Below are 20387 nucleotides of genomic sequence, written 5' to 3' on the forward strand. Positions count from 1 at the left end.
ATAGATGTATCAAAATAAAATAAAAATAAAATAAAACACTAGACTAGACTATAAAAAATAAGGTATCTTGATGGGTCAGGTGTAATAAAAATGTCCAAAATGAAGAACCATAGGTACACCATTCTTTTATATTAATTCTAACTAGTTTATAACCCGTGATAACCACGGTTATAAAATTAATTAAACTTTCGTATTAAAAAATCAAAATTGTTAATCAATTATTTTAAATAAATGATTACTTAAGAGATATTTTTTTAGTTATATAAAATTATAATCGTTGATTTAAATAAATACGTGGAGTTATATCATTTTATAATTTATATTAATTTATTTTATTTTTAATCTAATGTTATTAATTTAATATAATTAAAGGGAGAAATTTTAAATTTTGAAATTTAAAATGAAGAATCAATTATTAATTTAATAAAATTAGAGTGAGAAATTTAAAATTTGAAATTTGAAATGAATAATTAATAGGTTGACAAGTGGCATGATAAATGATATATAACATTAATGAGGGGTTCTAATTGCATGACACTTGTCAATATGAGATTAAACCTAATCTTTTATTAGAATAGGGATATTTAAACTCATTTGTTTAATAAATAACGATAAAACCGAATAAACGAAAGAATCCGAATATTAAAATGAAAAATATAAATAAAAATAATGTAAAAGAAACATTAAATAATTATGATGGAGATTGATAGTTATGTTTTGTTTTTATTTTAATATGTGTATTCAAACAAAACGTAAAAAATAAATAAATAAATAAATAATAAAAAATAAAAAATCAATGTTATATAATATAGATGTATCAAACATCAATGAAAAAAATAAAGTAATATATTCGAACGTAATGACAAAAAAAAAAATTAAACCAAAATAACAAAGATAAATAAATAAAATATAATAATTATTTATATAATTTTATATAATTTAGATACTTAGGAAACTTAAAATAATGTTCTTTAATAAATTATATTAATTTCATTAAAAAAAATGATGGTACTAAAAAACCCTTTTGGGGATTTAATTATTTAAGGACTTTTGGAATATTTCTCTTAAATAATTGTGTTAGATGATTGACAGTTATGTTTGTTTTTATGTATTCGGAAAAAAAAAATATCAAAATAACAAAAAACAAACATTATATAAACATGACGTAATTGCATTAAACTTCAACGAAAAACATAAAATAATACATTCAAAATTTTATAAAGAAATTAAACTAAAACAATTAAAATAAATAAATAAATAAATAAATAATAATCTTTTATGTATTTATATAATAGATTACAGAAAATTAAAATAACTTTATAGATAATTTATATCAATTTTATTAAAATAAAAAGAAAATAAAGAAAATAATGATTAGAAAGGTTTGATGTGAAGTAAGAATGATGGGTGGGGTTTATATCATTTTGGGGTTTTTTAAGACTAAGAGGAGTGGTAATATTCTTGATATTTTGCTACCTAACATTTTAAATGTCATATTATTTTTCAACTTTTAATACCCACATTTAACATATGGTAAGGATTGGTAACATTCTTAGCATTCAATTTTTTATATTTTCTTGTTTCTAATTTAACTTAATTTCTATATTTTAATAAATATATTTTTTGTATTTACTTTTTGTAAATTAATTTAATTACTTTATTTTAATAAATAATTGTTTTTTATTTAATAATAAATAATATAGTAGGGAGTGATAACACTTGTAGCATTCTTTTTTTTCTTTTTCTAATTTAATTAAATTACTTTATTTTTAATATAAATTGGTAAATAAGTTGTTGAGATTAAATTCTAACAATTAAATTCAATTGAATTAGCAATGGTTTTCACATTTTTTATTAGTATTAAATATAGTAATTGTTTAGGAAATTAAAAAAAGTTTGGTAGTAAGCCTGATTTTTTTTTTTTTTTTTGGAACATCAGGCATTCATTAAAAAAGAAACTAGCCAGGGGCTAGAAGAATGAGTACAAAAGAGAACAAAAAAAAACGAAAATACAAGAGATCAAAAAAAGATTATAGCCTACTATAACATTCGAGGATTGGGTCACTGCACCAATTTGTCCACCTTAAATTTTGCCCTGACCGCTTCCGAGCATTGAGCCACAAGTGAGAGAGGACTTGTACCTCAGATGACAAACCCGATTTGGAACTCAAAAAATCAGCATGAGCCTTTCGGTTTCTGAATCTCCAAATAACCCACAAGAAGCATAACATTATAGCTTCATGAAACACCTTCAGACTTTGATGCCCGCCAAGCCGATTTTTACAGTTTAACAGCTCTCTACAAGTGCTGGGGGAATGTTCCAGCAGCCGCTACCAATTGCTCAACTGCAGCTAGACTTCTCTTGATACCGGGCATCCCACAAAGATATGGTCTTCCGACTCTGGAGCTTCATTACACATTCTGCACAAGTTTGAAGAGCTTACACCAATTCTGGAGAGATTCTCCATACATGGAAGTTTTCCAAGCCCAACTCGCCAAGCTAGTACATTTAGTTTACCCGGGACCAGAGGATTCCATACCCATGCATCGCCACTTTTGTGGGGGAGGACCAGATTGTCGATATGAACCCTTAGCGAAGAGACAGAGTAAACCCCAGATGATTCTAGCGACCAAGTCCATTTTAGAGAGCCATCCGCATTTACTTCCTGTTTAAAATGGTCAACGAAAGACACTTGGTCCTTTTCTAACCATTTTGGAAGGTTAACAATCGACCCCCAACAACCACTTCTTCTTTTTGCTGACAAAGGACGAGAGAAGCCACCATCAGGGCCATGAATTGCTTTAATTACCATAGCCCATATACTAACAAGGTTTCTCTTAAATCTCCACCACCATTTCCCCAGAAGAGCATAGTTTTGCGCCTTCAAGCTGCCGATTCCGAGCCCACCCCTTTCTTTAGCTGCTAGTATCTTCTCCCAAGCAATCTAAGCAATTTTTTTATATTCGGAACAACCACCCCAAAAAAACCTCATTCGGATCCTTTCAAGACTTTTGATAACCTTTACCGGAGCTCTGTAAAGAGAAAAATAGAAAGATCCAAGGCTGCCCAGAACAGCCTTGCATAAAGTCAAACGACCCCCATATGACAATGTGGAGGCTTTCCATCTAGATAATTTCGCCTGGAATTTTTCAATGATGGTTTCCAGTAAGTTATTCTACCCATGGAAGCGCCAACAGGAAGTCCTAAGTAGATAAATGGGAAAGACCCCATGGAGCAATTGAGACTTCTGGCCACCAAATCTAACTCGTTGTCCTGAGTACCGACACCATATAATTTGCTTTTTGACAGATTTATCTTGAGACCTAAAGCTAGCTCGAAACACCTTAGGATCTTGATCAGGTTTTTTAAATTTTCTTCCGACCACTTGCCCATAAAAACTACATCATCAGCATACTGCAGGTGGGAAATTACAGGTCCATGTCGGGGAAGCTGAATACCTTCAAATAAACCTTTCTCTTTAGTTGTTTCCAATGCTATGTTCAGTCCTTCTGCTGCAATAATGAAAAGGAACGGAGACAACGGGTCCCCCTGCCTTACTCCATGTTCCATAGCAAATTATGATGTAGCCGCTCCATTAATAATCACCGAGGTCATAGTTGATGATAAACATCCTTGGATCCACGATCGCCATTTAACCCCAAAATCCATTTGATCCATGATTGAGTCCAAGAACTCCCAGCTAAGGCAGTCAAAAGCCTTTTCAAAATCTACTTTAAAAGTGAAAGCTTTCTTTTTATTCTTTTTTAACCAATTGATCACTTCATTTAGGATAAGAGGCCCGTCTAGAATGTGCCTGTTTTTGATGAAAGCCGTCTGTGAAGAGCTAACCACTAAATGAACCACCTTTTTTAGACGTTCTGCTAGGACCTTTGATATCGATTTTGTATAGACAACCTAGCAGGCTAATTGGGCGAAAGTCGGTTATTGTGATCGGATCCTGGACCTTCGGGACAAGGGTGATAAAAGATGAATTGCATCCTTTGTCGATGTGCCCGGTAGCTTCAAAGTGTTTCACTGCAAGATAGAAGTCACCTCCAATCACTTCCCAGTGATGTTTCAGAAAGGCGAAGGAGAAGCCATCGGGGCCAGGAGCCTTATCCGAGCCACATGCCCATATGGCTGATTTGATTTCTTCAAAAGAGAATGGCTCCTCTAAATAAGTGATTGCGGAGGGAGGGAGTTTGTTGAATTTTGGGTTGAGGAATTTAGGACGCGACTTGATGGGTTCAGCAAATCTCCCAGCGAAATGTTTTGTGAACATCTCCTTTATTGCTACTGGATCGTTAATCCAAAAACCATTCTCCTTTATTCCATTAATCCTCTGAGATCTTCGATGCTTGTTTATTAAACCATGAAAGAAAGCGCTGTTTTCATCACCATCTAGAGCCCATTTAGTTTTAGACTTTTGTTTTAAATCTTCGATACGCCTGGATTCGAGCTCCATAATTTTTTTATAAGCATTTTGCCGACTTTGCATCTGTTCTTCATTTGCTTGACCCAACTCCGCCAAGAGATCAATGCCATTTAGCTTTTCGGTGAGCTCAACTATCTCCTTTCTGGCCTTTTCTATCGTTTCCTTTCTCCATGTTTTGATATGCTCTTTTAAATTTTTTAATTTGCCTGCAACAAGAGATAGGGGGGATAACAAAAATCTATGCATTGGGTTGTTACTAATTGACCATCCTCTTCTTAATATGTCCTCAAACCTAGGGTCTTTTATCCAAGAATTGTAGAACTTGAAAGGTGTTGGACCGAAATCAAGGAAATAATCGGATAGGAGGATAGCGCAGTGATCTGAATGAACCCTTGGCAAGGCTGTGACGTTTAAGTTTGGCCAGAACTCAAAAGCTTTTAGAGAGGCAAGGAATTTGTCGAGCTTACTATGTTTATCCCCAACTGCATTCGTGTACGTAAATCTACGACCCCCCATTTTAACTTCTAGAAGCCCGAGAGAGTGAATGAATTTATTGAATTAATATGCACTATTTTGACAGAAAACAGATCCAAGTCTTTCTTCAGGCATGCGGACTACATTAAAATCAACAAAAACAAACCAGCAAGCTTCCGAGTCTGAATTCAGGAGGTCAGATAAATTGTTCCACAGAGCCCGTTTCTTCAGTGGATCTTGCGGGGCATATACGTTCACCAAGCAAACATTTTTCCTTGACTTAAGCCAAATACCCTTGATGGCGAGCGAACCGTTACCTTTTATTGATTCAGAGACCATTAAAAGGGAGGGATCCCACAAAGAAGCAATTCCACCAGAGAAACCCGTTGGGTCAATTACCTCACATTGGAAGTTAGGAGAACCTCAAATTCGCCTATCCATTTTATCTCTTACCTCAGTAGATTTAGTTTCCTACAACCCCAAAAAAGAATAAGTGATTTTTACTGCGACATTCCCTAAGCCAACTCCTTTTAACCTCACACCCAATTCCTCGAATATTATAGGAGAGAATATTCATTGATCAATTATCGATACTCCTCGAGTTTTAATCATCGACCTCAGTTGATCAGCTCTGTTTCCGACTTGGAAGCCAACGGATTCTCCAACAACAATTGTTCTTGCGACCTCCAATAACGTGGCATTTGAATCGGTTGAAACGATGTGAGAGGCCGATTGCTGAGGGGGATGATGCGACCAGGATGATGACGAGACTCTCTAAGAGTTTTGGGAGACACCGGTGGGGGGATTCCGTCCTGGAGAGGGGTTTAGGTTGATCCTCAATGGAGGATTAGGGTTTTGTGGTGACTGTCTTAGGATGAGAGGGAGGTTGATCCTTGAAGCATTATGTTCTTTATATAGTGACACACCCTAAAAATTAGGGTTTAGGGACTCTAGGCTTACTTCTCTAACACCCGCGATCACTTATTCCTTGTTCACTGGACGTACCCCAGCTTACGCTGGGTGTACTCTTGTGCTGGCCACCTTACATGCATGGGATCTTCTTTCCACTTTTCTCCACTAAGGGATAATAATGCCAATAACCTCAAAGTACTCTAACTTCATCATTCAAAATTTTCCATTTCCAGTATGTGCAATCAATGCTTCCAAGCATATTTGGAAAACTATGTCTTTCTTCATGCGCTGCATAATGTTCTTGCGTATCATGCAATGAAGGTTTCCGTAAATATACGTCTTTGAATGTTTCAACAACACCTTTTGACAATCTCTACAAACTTTTTTGTGCAATTCTTTTAGACATTCTCATATAATCGTCCATGGTTTCGGGTGACTCTCCCATAGCTATCAAATGAATGGCTGCAACACATGTATGTAACGTTGTGAATCCTTGCCTACCCTTAGCATCATATCTGAATTGGCAAAATATACCTAAACATATACTAATTATGTTTTAAAAACATATTACATTAGTATTAAAAATGCAGTATGTTGGGTCAAAAATATGGTTTATACTTTGCTTTTCTAGGAAAATATATTTTTATGTAATATTGTATGTGTTTGTGGTTTGTGTGTACGGCCGTACACAGGGTGTGCGGCTGTACACATGTGTATGGCTGGAGGTCCATATAAATAGAGTGTGCATGTGGGAGTGTACGGTTAGAGATGGTAGGAGAGGAGAGCATCTTGTAGAGAGAGAAAGTTAGAGAGAAGAAGTGTGTGTGAGAGAGAGTCTATTGTAAGGAGCATTATTCATATTGAATACATCATTAGATTCATCATCTTCTTGTCCTTCTCTTCTATATTGATCTGACATCATCCAATTGATTGGGATTCCGCACCAATAATTGGATCTGATTGATACACAAGCAATTTTGGGACTTACAATTGGTGTCAGAGTCAGGTTGTATCAATCAATTTTTTCAGATCTGGACTTATTTGATCTTATTTTGAAAAGAGAACAGCATTTTTGGATAGATCTCGCAAAAATAAGGGGGGTTACTTCTTTGCATTTTTCATAAAAACGAGTTTTTGATCGAGTTTTAGAGCAAAAAAGGGTGAAAACGTCGTTTTTTTCGCGAATCTGTTGAAGGTGTGCGGCCCGGTTGAAGGTGTGTGGCTCGGTGTGTGCGGCTCGGGAGTGTGCGGTTGGCTCGGTGCATACGGCTTGGACGTGTGCGGTCAGCTTAAGTGTTCGACGCGTTCATTAAAAAATAAGGGGAGTATTGGGGCTGCCGGGATTTGAACCCGGGTTCCTTCGGTTTTTTAAAACATAACCTAGTTTTCTCGTTCCAACTTTCAAATTTTGACATTTTCAACACCAAAAATTCAAAATTTTATTTTTAAAATCCTTTTTCAACCCAAATTTTTTTGTTTTTAATTTTTTTGATTTTATTTTTATCTTTGACCTTAAAATTTTGACTTTGACTTTTAAAAGTTGACATTTGACTTTAAATTTTGACTTTCTCGTTTGACTTTTAATTTTTCAAATTTGGCTTTTCGGTTTGACTTTTATGTTTGACTTTTCAAGTTTGACTTTTGAGTTTGATTTTTTAAATTTGACATTTAAGGTTGACTTTCTCGGTTTTTAAGTCAAAGGGCAATTAATATATATATATATATATATATATATATATATATATATATATATATATATATAATAAAAAAAAAGGAAAATGAGTTCCACATCAATTCCGGTAAATGAAGTTTTATGTACTCCATCTTGTAAAGCTACGATTAAATTTCTTCGCGATAAAATCGATTTATTAAAAAGGGAAAATTAGGACCGTAAATACGAAGGCTATACTCTAAGGAAAGGTCAGAAACCTTTAAAAGCACAATTAGAGGCCAAGAATAAGGACTTTAGGAAATTACAAGAAGATTACAGCAACAAGTGTGAAAATTATGATCACATTAAACGCAAACTTGCTGCTGTAACTGAAGAACTTGATGCTTTGAAAATAAAGTATGGAAAAACAGATGTTAGTTTCAAAAATTATATTGCATCAAGTAAGACAGTCGAGTCCTTAGTAGAAAATCAATTGAGTTTTAAAGATAATCAAACCAAGGGTCTAGGGTATCACTGTGTGCCACCTCCTTTTAATCACAGTTATAGCCCAACCGTTGAGACCAATAAGGAAGAAATGCCTGCTTAGTATGGCCAAAACCCTGCTCCAGCTTCAGTTAAGACTGAACAATCAGGGCCAACTGAGGATGTTGAGCTGAACGATATTAATGCTTCTACTTCATGTGCAGGTAAAGTAGCAGAATGATGAGAACAAGGAGAACACCATTGAACAAACCAACATCTCCTTGAACTCTGAATTTGTTGCTTTGAACTCAATTGCTTCTGATCAACCTGTTGTTGGTAAATACAGGCCACCATTTCAAGCTAAACAGAGTGACTGTTGCAACTGTGCATGTGGGAAAAGCAAGAGACAAGGCAAGGACATGCCACTAGGGGCAGGAAGAAACAACTCCACAGTGAAGAAAAAGACATGCTTTCACCGTGGAACACCTGGACACATTGCCAGAAATTGTCTTAATCGAGCATACGTTCCCTACTACGCAAAAGGGTGGCAGAACACGCCAAGAGGGAGATACTTCAAAAGAAACCCCTCAAGGTCATGTTCAGACAATGGCGACTGGAATGCCACGAAGGGCAAGAGTTCAACTCCCAAGGCCAAGAAATCAAATCCCAAGGTCAAGAAGGGAATGTCGACCAAGAAGCCAAATCCAAGAGATGCTCCTATGAAGCCAAAATCAAATTCATCTAAACGGCCGACATCAAGATCAAAAGCAAGTACTGAGCCACCCATCAGATCGAAAAAGGAATGGGTTAAACCCAAATACAAATGGGTTCCAAAGGCTCACTCTCCCAAATCTTCTAACGACTCTAATATTTCTTTATCTTTTGTTTGTGATAAGCAGGACATGTCATGGGAGAGAGTACCATGCAAGGATGACAAAGGTCAACCCAGTTTCAAAATGGATTGGGTTCCAAAGACCAACTGATCCCGCTGTGTGCTGGAGCAGCTATGGAGGCATATCATCAGACTTCAGTTTGTTGATAGTGGTTGCTCCAAGCACATGATAGGAGGCATCTCTCAACTGTACAACACTCAGAACATTGTTTGAGAGTATGTGTCCTTGCGGGAAGGGAAGAAAGGAAGTGATCACTCACAGGGATTGTGCTTAATGACATGAAGAATTTTCGGATCTGTTTTGAGATTATGCGTGTTGTTCTTAGACCTTCTGGATGTAAATTCAATCGGTGACTTACGGTTTGGGTTTTCTTCTCTATACTCTTGAGTTTTTCTTAAGCTGGTTCGCTTTAAAGACAAATTTTTGTTTTAGGATAGTTTAAATTTGCGAATTTACTTTTATTTCTCTCCTATGCACAAATTTAGGGGGAGAAATAAAAACAAAACAAAATTTTAAAAATTAAAAAAAAAATCAAAATAATAATATGTTGGTTATGGAATGTGCTGGAGGGAGATGTTTTGGGAAGTGAGTGATAACAGGCAACCTGAGTCTGCGTAACGTACCCAAAGTTGAAGGGTCTATGCTCCGGTTTGATGCGTCGGTAGGCACGAAGAATTTAACGGACTTGAATAGGTGCAGATGAACTTAAGGAATCTATAGACTTGACAAATCTTGACCTAGTTAGATCCGTTCAGCCTGACAATACGACGCTTGGATAGGTTGAGCATGGAGATATATATGGGAATCTACTCGTCACATTAAATGAACCCGTATCTGGAACCATGGTTTAACTTTTCCTCCATGTACGGATTCTGTCCTTAATTCCGGTATTGATGGGGCGACTGGTAAATTCCGATAAATTTGGTCTGTAGAAAATCATTTTCTTTCTTTCTGTCTGTTAGTCATATGTTACCTCCTCTGCGTGATTGGAAGAGATCCGACCTGGACTGTAACATATGCAACTCTATTTCTCTGCATATTATACATATACATATATGAAATTCCTCTTATCTGTTAACCATATGTTGTCTCCTTTGCGTGACTAACAATCCGACCTGGTACACAGCATATGCACTATAAGTGATAATACTCTGAATCTATCTTCTCTCCTAATGATGGTCTGCTCACCCGATGTAAGGAGTACTCTGGAAGTCTTTGATTACTGGGGCATATCTGGAAGCGGGAAACATGTTCCAATACAATTAAAATTGAACACTCAAAGATTGTCTATAGATCTCGCTTAGGGATGAGAAATTGGGCCGAAAACCCGAACCGAACCGAGAACCGAACCGAACCGAATAAGACCCGAATAAGCAATTCGATTCGGTTTTCGGGTATCTGTATATGGCTTATTCGGTTTTCGGGTTATTCGGTCCGGGTTACTCGAATAAGGATTTATTCCGTCCAAAAAACCGAACCGAATATGAATCGTCTATTTTCAATTGCGTGAGCCGTGAATCGAATAAGGACTCCCTCTCAGTCGACGTCTCAAGTCTCAACGATTCTCCCATTCAATTCCCTAATCCTAATAGCGGGTAAACCAAACACAATTACACCAAATCGAACCGACAATCACAATTGCACCGAATCGAAGAACATTGGAAATTTCTTGCTGCCGATTTCTTTGATCAACATTCGATCGATTCTACTAGTTCTTGCTGCCAAGTGCCGACTTCTACTTCTTGCTGTCGACATTTAATTTGTTTGATCGCCAATTACACCAAAATCGTAATATCGTATATCCTAATCCTTCCTTTTTTTTTATCGACAATTGGTGATTTGGTTCTACTTCTTGCTGGCCGACAGCTTTGCCTTTGATCGACACATGATCCTTGCGAGTTGCTACAATAGGCTTTGATCGACATTAGGTTTTACTCGACTTCCCTGCTTCAAACTTCTTGAATCGTCTTCTCATCTTGTTTTGTAGTTTATACTTGATAAAACTCCATTCAATTCATGGAAAATTGGGTTCCAAATCAAGAAACACAAGTAAGTATTTGTATCTTAATCTACTACTCATTGAAAATTGAATAAGTGAATTTAATGAAAATAACCATATATGTTCTTTTACTTGTGTCATTCCATATTGATGAATTTATTTAAATGCTATTATGCTTTAGATGTATGATGAATCTATTTTGTTATTATGCTTTAGATTGATGATGAAGATGTATTTGTTGATAACACACAAGTTGAAGGAACAAGTCAAGCAACAAACCCGAAGAAAAGGAAATATGCCCAAATGGCGGCTTGTTGGAACGACTATGATGTACTTCATATTGACAAAGTTAGACATAGCAAATGCAAAAAATGTGGAACTTTGCTCAAAACCGAATCCGGCGCAAACGGTACGTCTAGTATGATTAAACATACAGAAAGATGTAAAATGAACCCAAAAAATTTAGAAAAAAAACTAGAAAACCAAACCACTTTAAATTTCAAAAAAAATGAAAACGGAGAGAATAGTATTGGGACTTGGAAGCATGATGAGAAAAGAATAAAAAAATCTTTGTTAAAATTATTTGTAGTTGGAGAATTACCATTCAAGTTTGTAGAGAACGAATCATTTATTGAGTATACAAATGCATTGAACGGGAAAGTAATTTTGCCATGTAGAACCACAATTTCAAATAGAGTTACCGATTACTTTCTTGAAGAAAAGGCTAAGTTATTTAAGTTCTTCAATAATCCCCTAAGTAATGTGCATTTGACGACCGATTGTTGGACAAGCTCATGTCAAAGGTCGAACTATATGGTGGTCACGACCCACTTTATTGATGAAGATTGGGTCATGCATAAAAGAATTATCAACTTTAAATCTCTAGATAGTCATAAGGGAGAAGACATTGGGCGCACGTCGTTGACTTGTCTTCAAGAGTGGGGTATCAATAACGTAATGACCATAACCGTTGACAATGCTAGTGCAAATGACAAAGCAATCGAAATTCTAATGAAAAAGCTACCAAACTTGTACGATGGGGGGAAGCAATTACACGTAAGGTGTATGGCCCACATCCTTAACCTTATTGTTAGGGATGGGTTTGATCAACATCAATCTAGTATCAAGTGCATGCAAAAGGCCGTTAAATATATTAGGAATTCTACACAACGGATTCAAAGGTTCAAAGAATGCATGAAAGAGCTAAATGTGGAATCCAAAAAGTTTTTCTGCAATGATAGCCCAACTCGATGGAACTCCACATACGAGTTATTGAAGATTGTGGTGGAGTTGGAGAAGGTTTTTGGCATGTTTGAAGTCAAAGGTAATTTCATATTCCATTCCATTGTTTTTTTTTTTTTTTTTAATTTTATATTTCAACATTTTTACAAATTTTTAGCCAACTTTGAAGAGTCATAACATGTTCGCTATTTGTCCGATTAGCCGATTTTTTTTCCAACTTGTAGTTTACAATTTATACTACAGTTTACACTATTTATACGCATTATTTGGTTGTATATTTAGTGAGTTATAGGCCTCTAAACATTGGATATTAATTCTGAGTTTTTCTGTTTCAACATTTTTCCAAAATTTTAGCCAACTTTGAAGAGTCATAACGTCTTCATTATTTGTCCGATTAGCCCGATTGTTTTTCCAGCTTGTAGTTTACAATTTGTACTACAGTTTACACTATTTATACACGTTATTTGGTTGTATATTTGGTGAGTTATAGGCCTCTAAACATTGGATATTAATTCTGAGTTTTTCTGTTTCAGTATTTTTCCAAAATTTTAGCCAACTTTGAAGAGTCATAACGTCTTCATTATTTGTCCGATTAGCCCGATTTTTTTTTCCAGCTTGTAGTTTACAATTTGTACTACAGTTTACACTATTTATATGCATTATTTGGTTGTATATTCAGTGAGTTATAGGCTCCTAAACAAAGGGTATTAAAGTTTTTTTTTTTTTTTTTTTTTTACAAAAATAAATACTAACATTTACTTTATTATAATAGATCCTACATTTGTTCGAGACATTTTGACCCCATCAAAAGAAGATTTCAACATTTGTAGAGCTATGGTTGGATTTCTTGAGAAATTCAAGGTGAAAACCGACATAGTATCGACGTCAACAAAACCGATGACACATCGGTTTTTTGGAGAAATATGTGATGTGTACAAACACATTAAGGAATGGGCGGCTAGTCCCCATTGACCGGGAAGGACATGATTGATAAATACAATAAGTATTGGGGCGATCTTGAAAAATTAAATGACTTTTTGTATTTTGCGGTCATATTAGATCCACGGTTCAAGTTTGATTTTCTTCAACAAGCTTTTGAGAAGTTGATTAAGTTGAAGAATCCACAAAAAGATCCTATGCTCAACTCGGAAGTCATTTTGAAGGCTAAGGTCTTAATACGGGGTCTTCAACAAAGATTTGAGAATTTTTTTTATTTCTACAAATCAAAGTTTGACAATACCGACTCTTCTCAAAATCAAACACATGGTCATGAAGATGTAGTTGTGATTGATGATGAGAATGACTTCATGGGTGATTTAATAGTTCAAATTGATTACCCATCGGCATCAATGGAAATGAAGTTGACACGATACCTAAACGAGCAGTCAGTTAAATACAATAAAGATTTTGATATTCTACTTTGGTGGAAACAAAATGCATGTCGTTACCCTATTGTATCCCGTATGGTGAAAGGTATAACTTTATTTTTTTTATACTTTTTTATATAATTATATTTTAACATTTTCTCTGTTTATGCTGATAGATATTTTGGGACTGCAAATCTCTACTGTGGCGTCAGAGGCGGCGTTTAGTACAAGCGGGCGGATATTGGATCCATATAGAACAAATTTGTCTGCAAATATAGTAGAGGCTTTGGTTTGCACTCAAGATTGGGTAAGAAAATCAAGAAAGCAAATTGTGGACAACATTGATGAAATTTTGAAAGACGATGAGGTCGCCAAAGCTTTAGAAGATGCGATAAAGAACGGAGATGGAAAGGGAAAACAACCAATTAATATTCTTGAATAGTTAATTCGTGTTTGAAAAAATGTTATTTTGGATATCGGATAAAAACTTAAGATTCATATTTTTATTTGGGTGTTGAATGTTTAATGTTTAACGTATATACTTATGGATAGATTTTTGGGTGTTTAATTTTTAGTGTTTAATTTGTTTCTTTAAAAGGTTCGTTATGAAATCATAAGCTACATAAGTCATAAAAAATACAATATTTATTCGGGTTATTCGACTCCTTAACAAAAACACAAAGTAATACAAAATATTTGGGTTATTCGGGTTATTCGGGCTATTAGGGTTATTCGGGTTATTCGGGTTATATATTTATGAAATCATAAGATTCAAAAGTAATACAAAATATTTGGGTTATTCGGGTTATTCGACTGCAAAATATTCGGGTTATTCGACTCCTTAATCATCTTGCACAGGTTATTTGGGTTATTTGGGCCGGAATCGAACCGAACCGAATAATACCCGAACCGAACCCGTATTGCTTATTTGGTTCGGTTTTCGGTTCATACAATTACCCTTATTCGGTTTTCGGTTTATTCGGTTCGGTTCGGTTCCGACCCGAATAACATCCCTAATCTCGCTGCTCAATTTAGGTGGACAACAATATCCCTGGTCGTCGTCAACCTAATGGTCCTTAAACTTAGGATCAGATATAATATCTAGGAACTTAGGATCACATTGTCTTGTCACTTATAGTATGTCCTAACTTTGTCACAATTTTCCGTGTTTAAGTGGACAACAATACCGACGATCGACCAGACAAAGATGTGAAGATAGAAGGTACCGACAAGCGGATAAAGGCTATCTAAAAAACTTTGATCCCAAATCATCCTAAAGTTAGATATCATCTTATTTTTGTTAAATTTGTTCATAGTTTTCCTCTATGCATAAATTTTAGGGGGAGAATTAAAAATAATTCAAAAATCAAACAAAAATCAGAAAATTAAAATTCCAAAAATAGTGTTATTTCTTATTCAGAAAAATCAGAAAATCAAAAAAATGTTTTTGTATCTATTTTTATTTTATGTGTTAATTTTTCTTTTAGTTTTGTTTTGTCTTGAAAAGTGATTTCAGGTATAGATAAGACTCATGGAGTTTGTGTTGAAGATTTCTAAGCCAATGCTTCATCTGTGAGCATCGAAGAACTCACATTCGGAGGAGCAAGAAATAAAGATTATTCTTTCGACATTCCATCATTTAACCCTAGAAGCAAGGTGAAGCTGAAATTGAAGAATATGTGATAGATTGCATTTAACCCTCCTCAATCAGTCTGCTGCTATCTTTGTACCTGCTGAAGTGATCCAAAAGATTCGTTCTCTGTGAAGATTCTCAAGCTGAAAGCGCTATCTTTCAAGAATCAGTACATCAAGCCTCCTCACCCAATGTGCGTTCAATGTCAAATTTTGAAGAAACACTCAACCGCTCAAGTTGAAGTCATTTATTGAAGATTCATATGTTCATCTTGATGTTGTGAAGAATTTGAAGATTAATGCTGAAGCCAAGTTCCCAATGAAGATTAACAAGAAAAGCCAGCTATTTTTTAGGGGGAGCTTGTTGGGTCATTTAGAAAAGAAAGCTATACACCAAGGGGGAGATTTTTGGGTCAAAAATATGGTTTATACTTTGCTTTTCTAGGAAAATATATTTTTATGTAATATTGTATGTGTTTGCGGTTTGTGTGTACGGTCGTACACGTGTGTATGGCCGCACACACTGTGTACGACCGTACATAGGGTGTGCGGCTGTACACATGTGTATGGCTGGAGGTCCATATAAATAGAGTGTGCATGTGGGAGTGTACGGTTAGAGATGGTACGAGAGGAGAGCATCTTGTAGAGAGAGAAAGTTAGAGAGAAGAAGTGTGTGTGTGAGAGAATCTATTGTAAGGAGCATCATTCATATTGAATACATCATTAGATTCGTCATCTTCTTCTTCTCCTTCTCTTCTATATTGATCTGACATCATCCAATTGATTGGGATTCCGCACCATCAATTGGATCTGATTTATACACAAGCAATTTCGGGACTTACACAGTAAATCTGTATTTATTTTATATAAAAATATAGTAAATATGTATTAAAACTAAAGAAATGATATCGGATTTCCTAGGCGTTGGTGATCCGTATGAACATATTCCTACTTAAATGAAATCTTATTTTGAACTCTTTTGACGTGTATACACAATTATCCTCAAAGTAATCGTGATATAGACGTTCGTGTCGTTCCTTGCGATTTCTATTTAACATTGCACGTCTTGTTAGTAGAGGGGTTATGTCTGGTTGTAGTAGCTCATTTGTGCAATACTGGTACATCGCAGTGATAAATATATCGTCACTCTCATCGTCAGATGAGTCAAAAGGATCCATAATTTCTTTTCTGAAAACTTTTGAAATTGTAGAAAATATAGAGAAATAGGGGAATTGTGTGAACTGAAAATGATAGATATTATGTATTTATAGGTAAAAATAATTAATTAATTAATTATTTTTATCGTTCTTCAAACCCCAACACCCAAGCTGTCAAAAAACGAATAACCAATCGGATTTCCTGATTCATCTCATCGTCATTAGGATCGGAAACCCCAAAATGCCCCTAAATGAGAAGGGGGGGGGGGGGGGGTAGCTGGTGTTATACTGGAGTTTGGGGTGACGTGGCGAGCATAACGCCCCTATAATTGCCCCTGTCCCGTACCACATCCTTTTAACCTTGTCGTATTTAGCCATATCTCTAATACAGACTGTTAGGATTAAGGATGCGGTATACACATAATAAAGATCCAAAGAAAACCAAGAACATAAAGAATTAATGTGGTTTTCATGATCAAAATAATCGTGCTATATCTACAAGATATCAAGGTTGACCGAGTTAACCGAATTTTACAACACTACTCGGTTTGGTAATGGGTCAATCGGGAAGTACTCGAGATTCTGTAACTCGCCTCAGTAAAGGGCCGAGTAGCGAGTACTCGGAGGAGTAATCGGTCAACTCAACGAGTTTTACCACACTACAAGATATTTAGATAGATTTTCAAATAATAATATTTATCAAACGCTAACATACATACTTTCAAGGGTTTGATACATAAAGTATTATGGATTACGCATTCACACTGTATATATGATAAGACTTTCAAGGATTTGATACATAAAATATTATGCATGATTTGGATAGTTTTTGATTTCATGAATATCACATCTTAGGATTAGAATTCTCCATAGGCCATGATAACTCAAATTTGAATAACCTTGTTTACACTACCAAACACGTTTACGGTACTCCCCAAGTGCCCATAGTGGGAAAATGTTCCTGTATTGTGCAAAATGTAGAGTGCAATTCTTCATCCAAGCTCCAGTAATTTCCTGTGTAGATGAGCTAATACTTAAGATATATATATATATATATATATATATATATATATATATATATATATATATATATATATATATATATATATATATATATATATATATATATATATATATGGGAAAAGTGAATATACCCTTAAGGGTATATAAGCTTACGTACCCAAACTCACTATACTACATTGTTTAGTATCATATAATACATTCTAATTGTCCCAATGTTCTTAAAATTTAACTTTTAACTTAATTACTTCACAGATTTTTATAAATTACACACATATCTTCCTCTTACATAATTGTCATTTTCAACTACATTATATATAGCCTAGTAGGTGTTCGGCAAAAAAATGTGATGTAAAAGAAATATAATAATGAAATTTCAAAAATCTTGAAAGTAAATCAAGTTGAGGGTTGAAGTTTAAGAATACTATAATAAATATATCAAACAAAACGACGTATTATAGTGTGTTTGGGTACGTAAGCTTATATACCCTTAAGGGTATATTCACTCTTCCATACATATATATATATATATATATATATATATATATATATATATATATATATATATATATATATATATCCTCTCTAATAAATGAAAATCTTTTTGACACATGTCATACCCATATTGATTTGGTCACATGTCATTTTGTGGTTAATTTCAATTAAATTTTCTCCACTTGGCATTTTGTGGTTTTTTCTATTTTATTAAATTCACATAATATTAAATATAATAATAAATGCATATCAATTTCAATAATTGACTTTCCTTCTAATTTCAACATTTCTAAATTAAAACTTTATTAGTTTCCTTTATTTATTTATCTAAATTATTTGTTTAAATTTACAAGAGAAAAAACATTTTAATTTAATAATTCAATATTTTTCTAATTCTTCTTATAAATTCAAACATTTTCAAATGTTTAGAATTTTTGTATTTGATTTTTTTTAAAATAAACTCATGTAATACATGGGTCTTTCACCATATATATAAAAGTTCATTTGAATGAAAAAAGGTAAGGATTGCGAAAATCAATCTAGACCACATATAATTGTATTGTTAAATTAAATATATTTGTATAACAATATTAAGTACTAACACCACCACCCCCTCTCCCTCCGGAACCTTCCCCACCGCCACCGACTGTCACTACTATCACCAGCTCCACCATATCTACCACCTGTACCACCATCACTACCATCACTACCACCACCACCATCTCTTCTGCCAACAACTATAATCATATATGAATAATAATTTGTGGATATTCATATATGAATAAATCATATATAAATAATCACATGAGTATATACTACATAATATCCATATATTTAATTTTATATATTCATATATAAATATTACTTTTCTTGTCTTGCCGGTACATGTCCTACCGGTACGGTACACTAAATCACTTAAACTGAAGATAAAGAAATGTGTGGTCCACTCTATTTACCACCACCTTTTCCTACACCACCACCACCTCCTTCACTATATCACCACCAATACAACAATCATCGCAATAACCATCACTACACCACCACCGCCACCATCATCTCCTCCGCCAACAACCATAGTCATATATGAATAATTACTTGTGAATAAACATATATGAATAAATCATATACAAATAATCATATGAGAATATACTACATAATATTCATATATTCAATTTTATATATTCACATATAAATATTACATCTTCCGTCGTGTTGGTACGCTGGATTGCTTAAACCGAAGATGGAGAAATGTGTGGTGTGTGTATATATATATATATATGTTAAAGTCTTGTGTTTTATTTGTCATGGGATTCATAAAAGTATAACTTTGAATGCTTTGAATCTTTTTAGGAATTACCTGTTGAGGAAAATCTCCGTTATCCATTTGAGCGTTAATCAACAGTTTTGTTGCTTTATGTAAGGGCGTTACATCTCTATCTGCCTGTTGTTTGTAAATATGAAAAATTGTGAAATTAAATTACATTCTGTCTTTTATGCCTATAAATATTTCTACAAATTAAAATTTTGACTAGTGGCATTATTTCACTCTTCAATTTTTTTTATATATATTCCTAATATAGTATTAATGAATTAGTTAAAATAATATGGAATGATGACACTTGTCATAATTTTAATGGACAAGAACATTTGTAGGCATAAAAAATAGGAAACAATTTAATTTATCTTAAATATCTATTAAATTTGATACATAAACCTTTAAAGCAATTAATTTAGAGGTGGAAAAATGACCTAGACTTGAGTTGACAGTTGCAAATACTGGTAGATCCCAAAAGACTTGGTTGGGTGGTTGTTAGTCTCGACTAATAGCCTTTTGTCGCATGCTTTATTTCAATTAGAAGGGTTGCTAGATTTCAGTCAGAAACTTGTTAATTTTCTGTTAAGTGAGGTTAGTTAAATTAGTTATGATGTCATGTTCATAATAGTTAACTTGATTATATATTCCGACTTCTGTAATTATTTTAGATAGTTAATCAATGAAAATTTTAATAAAATCTTTCTTCTTTTTTCTCCAACTTGAATTACTACATTGTATTGACCTATCAAAGCATTTTTCAATCCATATTTTGAAAACCATTAATATTTAGTTTATTAAATAGGAAAATTATCGAAAATATCCCTAAACTTTGGCCTTATTTAGAGTTTTTTCTAAAGATTTCCATGTTAAATATGATTTTAAAAAAATGAAATTATGATATAGTATTTTGACTTAGAATTTTAAAAGGTTGTAAGCCACCATGATCTAGTTGCATGCATGCATGCATGGTGATAACTTGATATGAAAATTTCAAAATGGAGTTGAATTTTTTTTAAACTCACAACGTATGTAGCTAACCTTTCTTTATTGGTTTGACTCTATATAACTAACATAAAACACAAATTGACCAATTTTAACAAAGTCTCTAATATTTCCACCCGTAAATAAAAGCATGGAAAATAACCTGCCCGCACAACATAAGACCAAGCATAGCCCATGATGTTTGCACCAAATTTGTTCGGTTTCCATCCAATGGGGTATACACCTTGATGAACAATAGAAACATAATGTTGAGAGAGATGAAGGTTGCACATTTCTATTTTAGTAATAGACTGCTTTAATTGCCTCTTT

General features: G+C 34.2%; 1 protein-coding gene across 7 annotated transcripts in view; it reads right to left on the reverse strand.

The window, feature by feature from the left end:
- Nucleotides 1–16921: 16921 nt before the first annotated feature.
- LOC145039423 (dammarenediol II synthase-like) overlaps nucleotides 16922–20387 on the reverse strand; it is a 62021-nt gene continuing 58555 nt past the window's right edge. For 4 of the 7 annotated variants that reach the window (XM_078987487.1, XM_078987489.1, XM_078987513.1 and 1 more), the window contains 3 exons: nucleotides 20221–20301; nucleotides 19119–19202; nucleotides 16922–17260 (listed from right to left, as the gene is read on the reverse strand). In XM_078987487.1, the coding sequence (XP_078843613.1) occupies nucleotides 17156–17260; nucleotides 19119–19202; nucleotides 20221–20301 (270 nt within the window). In that variant the 3' untranslated portion in view covers nucleotides 16922–17155. The remainder of the gene's footprint in view (nucleotides 17261–19118; nucleotides 19203–20220; nucleotides 20302–20387) is intronic. The other 3 variants (XM_078987499.1, XM_078987506.1, XM_078987511.1) reach the window with 3 other exon arrangements.

This window comes from Lactuca saligna, chromosome 1 (assembly GCF_052625555.1).
Source record: "Lactuca saligna cultivar CGN05327 chromosome 1, ASM5262555v1, whole genome shotgun sequence".
Classification (NCBI taxonomy): domain Eukaryota; kingdom Viridiplantae; phylum Streptophyta; class Magnoliopsida; order Asterales; family Asteraceae; genus Lactuca; species Lactuca saligna.